Source organism: Salvelinus fontinalis, chromosome 5 (genome assembly GCF_029448725.1).
Source record: "Salvelinus fontinalis isolate EN_2023a chromosome 5, ASM2944872v1, whole genome shotgun sequence".
NCBI classification, from domain to species: Eukaryota; Metazoa; Chordata; class Actinopteri; order Salmoniformes; family Salmonidae; genus Salvelinus; species Salvelinus fontinalis.
In genome coordinates, this window is record NC_074669.1 from 30,679,520 (window position 1) to 30,692,001 (window position 12,482).

At 41.0% G+C, this 12,482-nt stretch overlaps 1 protein-coding gene across 12 annotated transcripts in view; it reads left to right on the top strand.

The window, feature by feature from the left end:
* Positions 1 to 12,482, top strand: part of ptprfa (protein tyrosine phosphatase receptor type Fa) — a gene marked incomplete in the record, with an annotated part of 430,527 nt that overhangs the window by 310,769 nt on the left and 107,276 nt on the right. For all 12 annotated transcript variants that reach the window (XM_055923142.1, XM_055923138.1, XM_055923140.1 and 9 more), the window contains 6 exon segments: positions 902 to 1,171; positions 8,859 to 9,004; positions 9,216 to 9,457; positions 9,654 to 9,847; positions 10,687 to 10,820; positions 11,238 to 11,382. In XM_055923142.1, the coding sequence (XP_055779117.1) occupies positions 902 to 1,171; positions 8,859 to 9,004; positions 9,216 to 9,457; positions 9,654 to 9,847; positions 10,687 to 10,820; positions 11,238 to 11,382 (1,131 nt within the window).

Here is a 12,482-nt window from a genome sequence, read left to right on the forward strand (position 1 = left end):
AGCATGTCACTCAGTAAATCCACACAAGCTAAATTCCAAACAGTGCCACTGTTACCAGGCTTTATGTGAAATTTGAGCCTGGGGACAAGGTCCGATCTGTCATAAACCTCTGCGTCTCTCCCTGTTTGACTCACACGGCACGTAGATCTCCCCTCCCCTTCTATTTAGTTAGACCAACATGGTGAAAACCCTGTAAGACACAATCTACGCCCCTCACGGCCAGAATATTCAGACTCTAAACTTAAATTATACTAGTGAAACACATTTTGTGACCATTCTCAGCATTCCTAGTCAAGGGGTGTGTGTGAGCACTTTTGCTGCCATGCCATTGAGCTATGTATATTTAATGCATGCAAAGTGAGTAGCATTGCAGCATTAATTCAGACGTAATGAGCAGTACTTCCCAGCACTTAAGGGGATTTCTAATGGTGTATGGTAGATAACAAGGGAGAAGAAACCTCTTCTATTCACTCACACTTAGACACAAAACGAGTGTTAGATAGCTAGCTTACTCTGAATATGGTAGGGAAGCTATAGACTAACAGCAGTAATACGCTCCAGGTGTGTCTTAATCCGCATACCAAAGAAGGAAATCCAAAGGCACTCGTGAGAAATCCAGCCTTATAGGCCACCATAGGCATTTTTTTTGAAAATGTAACATGAAAGGGGAGGAAAGTCCTTTTTCACTGTTGAGTAATAGATACATAACATGTGGTCCCACCCTAACTAACTATAGCAGAGTTGCCATAGGCCTCTATTGTCCCAGAGAACAGCGGTATACCCTGCAGCAACAGCCAGGCCTGACCATTGAGGTATTGAGCTATCCCAGTCACCCATGCAGTGTCTCCCATCATACCTCCACTTCTTCTGCCTCTCACACCCCTATGCTCTCCCCCTGCAGTGAGGCGTGTGCCACCCCGGTTCTCCATCCCTCCCAACAACCACGAGGTGATGCCGGGTGGCAGCGTGAACCTGACGTGCGTGGCGGTGGGAGCACCCATGCCCTACGTCAAGTGGATGATGGGGGTGGTAGAGCTGACTAAGGAAGAAGAGATGCCCATTGGGAGGAATGTTTTGGAGGTCACCAACATTCGCCAGTCTGCCAACTACACCTGCGTGGCGATATCGTCGCTTGGTATGATCGAGACCACTGCACAGATCACCGTCAAAGGTGAGAGGGCTGGGAGAAGTGTGAGAGAGGGGGTGTGGGAGTTTGAGTGTTTGTTTTGCCTGGTATTTGGTATTTTATTAGGATCCCCAGTAGCTGTTGCGAAGGTGGGAGCTGCTCTTCCTGGGGTCCACACAAAACATGAAACATGACATAATACAGAATATTAATAGACAAGAACAGCTCAAGGACAGAACTACATCAATTTAAAAATGGCACACGTAGCCTGGGATGCAGGGAATTAGCTATGTGTGGTATCTAGCAAAGTAGCCCTCATTCAAGATCAACATGTCAACATCCAAAATCAATAGATGGATTTGGATCAAGATCAACATGCAAAGGAGATATTTTAGATAAATATTAGATAGACATGTTAAAAATGTCTCACTATGTCTTGGACTGCACTATAAGAGCATGGTATTCATTAATCATGATCCATTACATCTAACGGCACAACAAGCTTAATACTAATATAGAAATATACTTTTCTTTCTTTAAACATGTATACAGCATTGTGTGAAAGAATCAAAAAGTCTTAAAATGAATTACACGCAATCCTCTAAAAGCAGAGTCATATGGGAAGATATGAAATGCAAGGTGATAAAAATGAAAGACTTCCAATTAATCATTTAATCACTTGATTTTCTCTCTCTTTGGTTATCCTTATAAAATATATTTTTGAGCAACATATTAAATTGGATTTATTAGTAGATTATTTTGGTAAAATGAAATGACCAAATCACTGAAACGACTTGCATACGTTTTTTATTCCTTTTGGGGGTTATTTTAACAGAGGGGATACAGATAGGTGGGAGAAACAGATTGAAGGGTTGGAGAGGGGAATTTAACCCATGTCTTTGGCGGGGAGAGGGGTGATGGGTCTAAGCCGGGTGCGTTACCACCAGACCATGGGCTCTGCATGACTTACATTCATTTATTTTAACACTGGAACCGCTGGGCTTTGATGGACCCCTCTTCAAGCTAATCACCATTCCTGCTGACTGCAACATTCTAACAGTGTAATTGATCTATTTCAAATGCTATCGCAAAAAAATATATATAATTTGGTTGTGTTTATGAAGGCCTTGGGCAACATTAGAATACGATTTTAATTTAATTTAAAATAACACATTAGTTTATGTTACTGTAGACTATATGTAAAAACAAAACAAATGTGCCAAAATTCAAGTGTTCAGTCAATTTTATTCGTGGAGTGCCTTTGTTACAACTATAAAACAGAAAACATATGTGTTGGAACACGGTAACAGCTTATTTTAATAATGACAAAAAAATATAGTAATACCCCAATCACCAAGACCAAAAAACATCAGTAGCCTAAACATCATTACCAGCGCCAAGTGCCTTGATAAATAGTCAAACTCGGCACAAAAGTAATAATGGCATTACAATGAATATAAGTGTCGATATAACAGCAGTCAAAAATTGTCCATTATTGTCAGCTCATGCTTACATGGTGTCGGCTAGGTTTTATTTAGCCATTATTCCTTGTCCTAACAGTTTTCGTAACTTCCTTGACCCACTTTGACATACGTTTGCTTGCTTGTAGCATGTAATTGTCTCCGGTTTTCTTTTTGTGTTCCCATTGTCTTGTCATTCTTCATCACCATTGTGGAGTACAACTGCTGTGCAGGTGCCTTATTTTGCACAGAGGGAGGGAGCTCCCGTCTCACGCTGTTCATGGTGCCGGACAGACGTGTTTTCTTTGCAAGCAAATTGTTCACCAATGACAGTGAAGTTAAGAAATTGTCCATGGTGACATTTCCAATGTAAGGTTCCACAAGCCCCATCACCACATTCTCTGACACTCGCTCACCTACTGCCCGGTGTGGATATTTTGCCAGATATTGAAAGTCGTTCAGCATGTACAATTACGCACACTCTCATTGTGTAACCTACTCCAAGTAGGCCAGAGTAGACTGATAAGACTGCTTTGGTTTGGTGGACTGATATAGGGTACAAATCATTTAAAGATTTTAATTAGACTGGATCAATGCAATAGAATGGCCTGCCTTGCTCTTCATTCACAATTGATGAATACATAATTATGCATTGTTCGCTTCCCCTCGTTCATCAACTCACCCCATCATACTTGACTTAATTTATTTAATCTGGTGTCATATGTGTGAAATTCGTTTCGGTATAGTTTAGGTTCAGTTTCGTGGCAATTATCGGGGTGATTATCAGATGAGCACTGCACTTTCAACTGTCTACAGAAGGAGCGGAGCAGGCTCTACTGTTGGGAGAAGGAGAGGGGATGTGGGAAAACCATTTAAAAAAAAGACATTCCCTCCTTAAACTGGTTATAACTCCAGTTCTGTTTGTGATATTAAGATTCTAACAACAACAGTGTGTTATATGGATGTATTTAGGAAAAGTCAAAGATGGAGGGGGGCATGACTTAAAAAAAGGCAGAGTAATAACACATTATAATTCATGAGGAGTCAAAATTACTGCTTTAGCGGTTCTAGCACTATATGTTTTTTTTTTTAAATTATTATTATAAATTCACACCAAAATTATTTCTAACAGTGTGGCTGTGTGGTTGAGTAGATACAATTCCAACAAAATGTATCATCTTACTGCCCCTCCTGTTTCTAATCTGTCTAAATAAAGCATTGAAAAAATAAAGGTGGAATTCCACAAAAAATATTCTCCATAGGCCCTTATCATCAGTCAATGTTTAGGCTGTAAACAGTTTGCATTTCAATACCATTGATTGTATGATAAACACGGTGTTTGTGTTTTGATGCTAACTTTTACATGCATGCACTGAAACCCAAAGAAGTGTTTTCACAACACTCTCTTAAACCCCCAATTTTCAGGTTAAAGAACTACTTTGGGTGTTTCAGACAACTTCATTTCTGTTTTAAAGCACTTACATTGGATTTACATTGAAGCACCCTCCAAAAAATGTCAGCTTAGGTTCTCTACTTTTCATGGTTTCATTACACAGTCATGGTGTTATGAGACTTTCTATTTTTACAGTGCAGATGCCAGCGTGTTCATTAATATTGTCATCAAGAATTCAATATGGCGGAAACTTTACCTTCCTGAAAACCTAACTATGACAAACTAGCGAGGAAAGCGTTTTGTGTTTACTTTCCAATTACAATGGGATCCTGCTTTCAGGAAATACAGTAGGCTTTCTCACTGCTTCTAATATGAACATCACAACGTATTATTATTATTGTTTTTAAGGAAGGGTCTTAGCTACATGCTAATGGTTCCAAATCGAATTGGCCAAAAGACTCAGTTGAACATTTAATTCACTACTTTGTTCATTGCATGTGGAATGCTTGAAACCCAAATCAGTTCTCATATCATCTCTACATCCTCTGAGTTTAGTGAGTTGAGTACATGGAGAGAACATTAAGTCAGTTCCTTCTCCTAGGGATTACTATTTGCACTGGCTGAAACAACACATAATATTAGAGCATTTGTGACGCTCAAATACCTATCAGTCTAATCAATCATTAATTCACTAGAGTTATTAAATAGAATCTCAGTTATTTCAAAGATTTTTGAAGAGGAAAGCACTACTACTTCTAGTAATGTAGACATATTTTCTGAATGAATGTGGCCCGATGGTAATATTAACAAAACACAACATGACTATCAAAAAACAAATAATAAAGTACACTGTCATCCGTTTTTGTAATTTTATCAGTAACTTACTGTATTAATCAACAATATGATGCTGTATAAACTGAATACAGTAGATTACCGTAGAATGTACAGTAAACTATTTGTTTTACAGCACACTGTAAGCCCTTTCTGTAATTTCAACAGTAAAACACTGTAGAGTGCAGAGTAAAATACTGTAAATGTGTTTTACAATATTAATTATGTTGCATTTTGTGGAAAATGTTTTGGGCGAGGAAAAAGTTTCTGGCTCATTAACATATTTAAGGCGTGCCTTGTAAGAGGCTATATTTGTTGCACCCGTGAGTGAGAATGCTGTACCCCCACAGAATACAGTAATGTACTATTTTTTCTAAATTCTACCAACCTTGTCCTGAAACTTTACAGTGTCTTATTGGCACTGCTGCCAATAATTTACTGTCATTCAGAATTCGGGACCAATTTTGCTTTTTTGGAGCATCAAAAACCTTTTGACCACATGTGGGTGTGTGGTAACGTTTCTCATTCATTAACATATTTTGAGGCATGTCTTGCATAAGGCTATATTTGTTGCACCATTGAGAGTGCTGTACCAATTTCAGTGACATGTGGTTCCCTAACAATTGCACTTATATATGGAACAGATCAGAGTGACAGCAAGTCTCAAATCTTTAACGGTTGAGCGGCTAGCAATTTCATTTTGATCTGTTTTGCCCTGTAGTCACTGTCAGTTTAGAAGCCGTTCTTAAGGCCTAAAGTGCAAGTGACATAAAACACCAAATATCAGCTGGTATGCTGTAATAAATAATTAAATATTCACTATTAGCAAATGCTGAATGGATTTTCCGTTTAATTCAACAATAAATACTGTATTGATGTTTTGCTTTTAATTTACTGCAGCATACTGTAAATTATGGTGCATTTAGAAATATTGTGGGAAGAGAAATAATTGCTGGCTCAGTAACATTCTGTATTTTAAGGTGTGCCTTGTCAGTGGCTATATTTGTTTCGCCTGTTAGTGAGAGTCCTGTACCAATTGAAGTGATATATGGTAGTAGTTCCCTAACAATTAAATGTATATAGGGAACAGGTCAGAGTAGTAGCGGGTCTTAAACCTTTTAATGGTTGACTATTTATCCATGTCCATTTGATCTGTTTAGCCCTGTAATAATGGCCAGATTGGCAGCCTTTGTTCAGGCCTCTAGAAGTACAAGTGATATTTAACACCCAGTATTCATTAGTATGCTATAATATGCAAATGCATACAGCCAACCTGCTTGCTCTAATCCATTGTAATTACTGTAGGATTTTTTTTTTTTTTTTTTTTTTTACAGTTTAATAGTCACTTGTGCTTTGTTTCATTGCTCTGGCATCATGTTTAGGCCTCTAGAAGCACAAGTGATATAAAACACCCAGTATTCATTAGTATGCTATAATATGCAAATGCATACAGCCAACCTGCTTGTTCTAATCCCTTGTAATTACTGTAGGATTTTTTTTTTCTTCTTCAGTTTAATAGTCACTTGTACTTTGTTTCATCGCTCTGGCATTAAGTTAACGTGAATATCTCACTATTGCATTGGCACTTTCCATAGACAGTTAGAATTATATCATAAGATGTATTGTTGTAATTACAATTCTTTTGAAGACGAATGCATCCTTAAATACAACAACATGTTCAGTAACGATTATAGAAACGTTTTACTTGCTATGACTGTGATGTGTTTCTTTAATCAACCGTGGTTGAATGCACTGACTGTAAGTTGTTAAGGACAAGAGCGCCCGCTAAATGACCAAAATGTCCATTTAAAAATGAAAACTTTCAAAGAACTCTGGGTAATATGTCGCTGCATGCGTAATTCCAATAATATACTGTAAATTAGATGACAGTGCCATTTTTGGTACTATAAAATGCATTACCATGAAATGGATTACGGTAGCTGTACGTTAATATAAATCAACGTAACTTACTGGCCAATTGCTGCAGGAAAGGTTTTAAGGTGTAAGCAAAATACAACTCCCCAATTAACTCATGATATCACTCACAGTGTTGACAGATGGTGGGATATTTTCAAGTCCTGGGAGAGGCTCTCTCTTCTCTACAGACTCACACCTACTGATGAATAAGTATTCCGCAACGTTGTATATGTGATGCATGCATAATAGGCCCTAAAATAGTCTAACTTCTAACTTAACATCACTCAAAACTCAGAGCAATACAGTCAGGGTTTCAAAAGTTTTTCAAGCTTCTTTTGCCTTTTTTGGATATGACGCATAATTTTATGTCCCATATGCCACCCTTTTTCCTACATAGTGCACTACTTTTGACCAGGGCACCATGGGCCCTGGTCAAAAGTAATCACTATATAGGGAATAGCGTGCCATTTGGGATGCAGGCAATAATAGCAGATGTCAATAGCAGATGTCAACCAAGGCGTTGGGAATTTGGGGGGGCTGTAGGGTTGATCTCTTTCTCTAAAACCTCTCGGTTGCAGTGTCTCATCCCTAATGACCATCTGACGTCTGGAGGCGAGCGGTTCTCCCTGTTTTACACCTCTTACTTTAGCAGATCCATTTGGACTCTGACAGTAGTACAATAATGCACAACACAAAAGTGATTTAGCAAACATTTTCAGGCACAATGTTATTACAATGCAGCCTCTTTCCATTTACGATGGAAACAAGAAAACCTGGGAGAGTGTGTACATTACCATTACCATGAGGTAACGGGACAGATAATCACTTTCTTTGCAGAATGGACCTACATCTTGAGTGTTTCAAACTCAAATGCTCTGCGAGTGCAGAAAAAAATACAGTCATATTATACTCTTATATGTTATATTCTGTATTATAAACTGGGTGGTTTGAGCCCTGAATGCTGATTGGCTGAAAGCTGTGGTATATCAGACCGTATACCATGGGTATGACAAAAATACATATTTTTACAGTTCGAATTACATTTGTAAGCAGTTTATAATAGCAATAAGGCACTTATGGGGTTTGTGGTATATGGCCAATATGCCATGGCTAAGGGTTGTATCCAGGCATTCTCTGTTGCGTCATGCATAAGAACAGCCCTTAGCTGCTGTATATTGGCCATATACCACACCACTCACCTTGCAAGTCAACAGAATGTTAAATAATTGTAAAATATGAAAATAAAACCATATCAAGAAATCCTAGCACAAAACCAGCTAGATAACATACATTCAGTTCACTCCATTTTACATGTCTTACATTGATTTTGAGTCGGTCTGCTTTAGTCTGCTTTCTATGCTGGTTATTTATTCAAGACTAACAAAAACTCTTCTTCAGTATCTTTACACTCCCTAAGTATTATAACTTTGTATTGATACTCATTTACCTCACATTGAACACATTTGTCTTTTTGCCAAAGGCATGCTCCAAGCCCTGAACTAGTTTTTCTGGATCAATATGTAAATAAAACGAAAATAGAAAAGACTCATTACTCTATTCATCTCTCTATTCAAGACTCTGACTCTCAACTTAATTGAAGGAGAACGTTTTGCCCTAGATAGCAAAGAAGGAAATAATGGGCTTTCTATATATGTATATATATAGCGAGTGAGAGAAAAAGAAAGAGAGAGCAACAAAGAGAGAGAGAGAGAGAGAGAGAGCGCTGAATGGTCACACTGGTTGAGAGACACTTTGCTTTGAGAGATAATGAACATGGCTGGCTTGGCCCCTCTAGTGACAGGTGAGGGACTGAAAGAGACAGGCTCTGAACAGTGATTGACTGATAGGATGTGAGTGCTGTCCTTCTCGCTCTTTTCGCTCTTGTTGCTGCTCACAGCTCTGGGGCCTGCATTAGTGAGATAGAGCACTTTCAGCCTTTTTTACGTCTTTATTTGTAGTATTATGTTAGCAGGACTGGACGAAGGATGAGAGAATATAATGGAATAGAACAAAATAGAATAGAATGGAATAGTATACTTTATTGTCTGTTAAAACAGAAATGTATCGTTTTGCGGTTGTGAGCTTCAATGACCTGTGTATTTCTCTCCCTCCCCAATGGTCTATCTGACAGCCCTGCCCAAGCCCCCCACCTCCCTGATTGTGACTGAGACCACAGCCACCAGCGTCACTCTGACCTGGGACTCTGGGAACCCTGAGCCTGTGTCCTACTACGTCATCCAGTACCGGGCCAAGGTCTCTGACAACGGCTTCCAGGAGGTACGTTCCAATGGTTTGAATGACTCAGTGGGTGCTAGCAACACCAAGGCTGTGGGTTCCATTCTCACATGGTTGTGGGTTCTATTCCTGCATGGGCCACATATGCTGAATGTACAGTATGTGTCATGGTCAATGTTGACAGTTCTGTAAGTCACTTTGGAAAAAATAGACTGCTAAATGACCATATTACTATGATGTCGCTATATTTTAGGTCGACGGAGTAGCCACCACACGCTACAGCATCGGAGGGCTCAGCCCCTACTCTGAGTACGAGTTCCACGTCATGGCGGTGAACAACATTGGGCGTGGCCCTCCCAGCAGCCTCGTGGACACCAGGACCAGTGAGCAGGCTCCCTCCTCTCCACCGCTGGCTGTACAGGCTCGCATGCTCAGCGCATCCACTATGCTGGTCCAATGGGAGCCTCCCGAGGAGCCTAATGGACAGATCAGAGGGTAGGATATTCTATTAATATATCTTTTTAAGTCTTAATGAAGCCTTTGTAAACTCTTTATATGGCCTACATGCTTTATAAAGCCTGAATATGCAAACGTCACACAGCTAAAGGTTGATTTAACAGGTCTCTTCGTCTGATGATTGTTCCATTTTGTAAACTTGGCTAATTGATTGATTTTCTAACCCACTCCTCAGTTACCGGGTGTACTATAGCTCTGACCTCGGAGCCCCGCTGAGTGCGTGGCACAAGCATAACACCGATGACAGCAGACTGACCACCATCTCAGGGTTGACCACAGATATCACCTACAGCCTCAGGGTGCTGGGGTTCACCTCTGTAGGGGACGGACCTCCGTCTGATGTACTGCAGGTCAAGACCCAGCAGGGAGGTGAGTGGACACTGAAGGAGGGACAGTACCTAGTGCACTACCTAGGTGGTAAGTGTACAACTTGTGTAGCAGGGGAGTGGTGAGCGGCCACTGCTACCAATGAAGAAGGGACACTACCTAGGTGGTAAGTAGACCCTGTATGAAACAGGAGGCACTTTGTGTGTTCGGTCTGTTTCAGCTCCTTAACCACCCTCTGCTGTAGGACAATCTTCAAGCTCAAGTCTCCCAAGTAGAGGTTTCACTTTTCACTAAGTGACAATCCATATCCACAAGGGCATATTATCTCCTGTGCTGTATCCTCCGAGAAACAAAGTAGGTGTCTACTCTGCAGTTTCCTCCTCTTCTGACACATTTGAGAAGAAAGGTGATAAAGTGATGCAGTGCCACTGGGTTATTTTGCCGTGCAGCAACAGTCTTCTGAATTGGTTTCTTTGTACTGTGGATGTACTCTAGCTTTTCAAGCTATAAAGGAGCCACTCGCGAAGGTGTTCTGTATATTGCTGGTACTTGTGAAACAGTAGTCTCAGCGCTATTACAGAGTGATTCATGCGAAAGTGCAGCGCATCTCCTGTGTCTCACGGCGCGTCCACAGACTCTACAGCAGTCTATATGATTCCACACTGAGTAATTCACTTTGTCCCAGTCCAAGTCATCAACCCCTCTGTCCAAAGCGTGTGCTTCCCTTTGTGGTTAAAAGAAAATAACTGGTGTAAGACATTCCAATGCTTTTAGATGGATGGGAAGGAGTGCACATGGGCATGCTGCGGCAGAATTAAGACGTAACCCCTATGTATCCTGAGAGGTAAAGTCTCTCTCTCTCTCTTTCTCTCTGCCTGTAGTACCAGCCCAGCCATCTAGCTTCGAGGCAGAGGCAGAGTTGGACACCCGCATCATGTTGTCGTGGCTGTGGCCTGTCCAGGACCAGATCACCAAGTACGAGCTCATGTACTGGGAGGCTAACTCTGGCAATAAGGTAAATTACAACTTTAAACCTGTCGCCAGCACATCCTACCCTTACTGATAATGCAATCCCCCTACACCAGGAATAGTGTAATCCGTCTCGTAGTACCATGAAACATTTCATGTTTCTGTTATGTTTTACTCTGTCAGTGGACTTTCTGTAAGATATTTCAGATGTTGCAAATGCAATATAGGATCCGAAATGTAATTCCTACTTTGTGTACCTTTTATGTGGAAGTGTTACATATTACCTTTGAGGATTACAACATCTACAGTTCTCATTGTGCTTTTTGAACAACCTCTAGTGACAGACATACACAGAAATAGAGTAGCGATCTTGCTAGTGCCGACAACATTTGTTTCTGGGTCCTTTTTTCTCGACTCTTCTGAGACTTTTACTAATGTCTATTGTGCCTGTTTTCTTCCTCAGCTCCATGTGACCTTCCCTCCAGCGGGGTCCTATGCTGTGGAGGGTCTGAAGCCAGACACCCTCTACATGTTCTCCCTGGCTGCTCGCTCTGAGATGGGTCTTGGCGTCTACACCCAACTTATTGAGGCCAGGACTGCCCAGTCCAGTAAGTACTGTACCTCAACTCCCAGACCCAAACCTATAGCTTTTTACCTCTCTTTACATGGAGCTGACTAGTTTTTGGTCCACACCCCGACGCCCAGACACAAACAGAGGCTTTTTACCTCTCTTTACCTGGAGCTGACTAGTTTTTGGTCCACACCCCGACGCCCAGACACAAACAGAGGCTTTTTACCTCTCTTTACCTGGAGCTGACTAGTTTTTGGTCCACACCCCGACGCCCAGACACAAACAGAGGCTTTTTACCTCTCTTTACCTGGAGCTGACTAGTTTTTGGTCCACACCCCGACGCCCAGACACAAACAGAGGCTTTTTCTTCTTCTACGTGCAACCCTTTCGCTCGAACAAGCTTTACTCTAGGACTTTAATGAATTCTTCTGCCTCTTACAAGAATGTGGAGTCAACACCTCATTGAGGTGGACAAAAGGTAGGTCATATTTTGCTCCTCAAACCCATCTGATCTTGAGGGGAAAACGCTATGTGTGTACTATGAATGGACCAAACCATCGATCAGGTGACACCACTCATTCCTATGTGAAGACTCAAAAGTGCATTGAAGCAAAATGATGTCGGTTAAGAAGACATCTCATTGAGACATAACATGCGCAGTTTGAGCTGCTCCAGGAAGTGACGTTGCAGGCGAGCTCAGTGCTGCCCCCTCTCATTGAGGAACTCAAGTTGAAGGCCGACCGGGGTACTGCAGGCTTATCCTTATAACTTCTGTTTGCAATTTGAAAGTATTAGGTTCAAGAACATACATCTGGTGTATTGGAATTAATTATTTGTACCATGATTGTCTTTGAAAAAAAAATGTTTTATTCACACAAAGATTGACCATGAAGATTGGCATTTTTCTATTCACTATAACGGGGAAACAATGCCTGCAGTATAGCGGTTGGCCTTGAACTTCAGCGGCTTCAATGAGAGGGGGCAGTCGTTCTCCCCTGACAGGTACAGTACATGCCAGCACTGTGAGGAACATTCCTTCTCCCTATTTGCAGTCAGTCGATAACAAATCACTACCAGTAGACCCTTGCACATTTTGACAAACAGTATGATAAACCCAGTGCGCCACATTCGACTGAG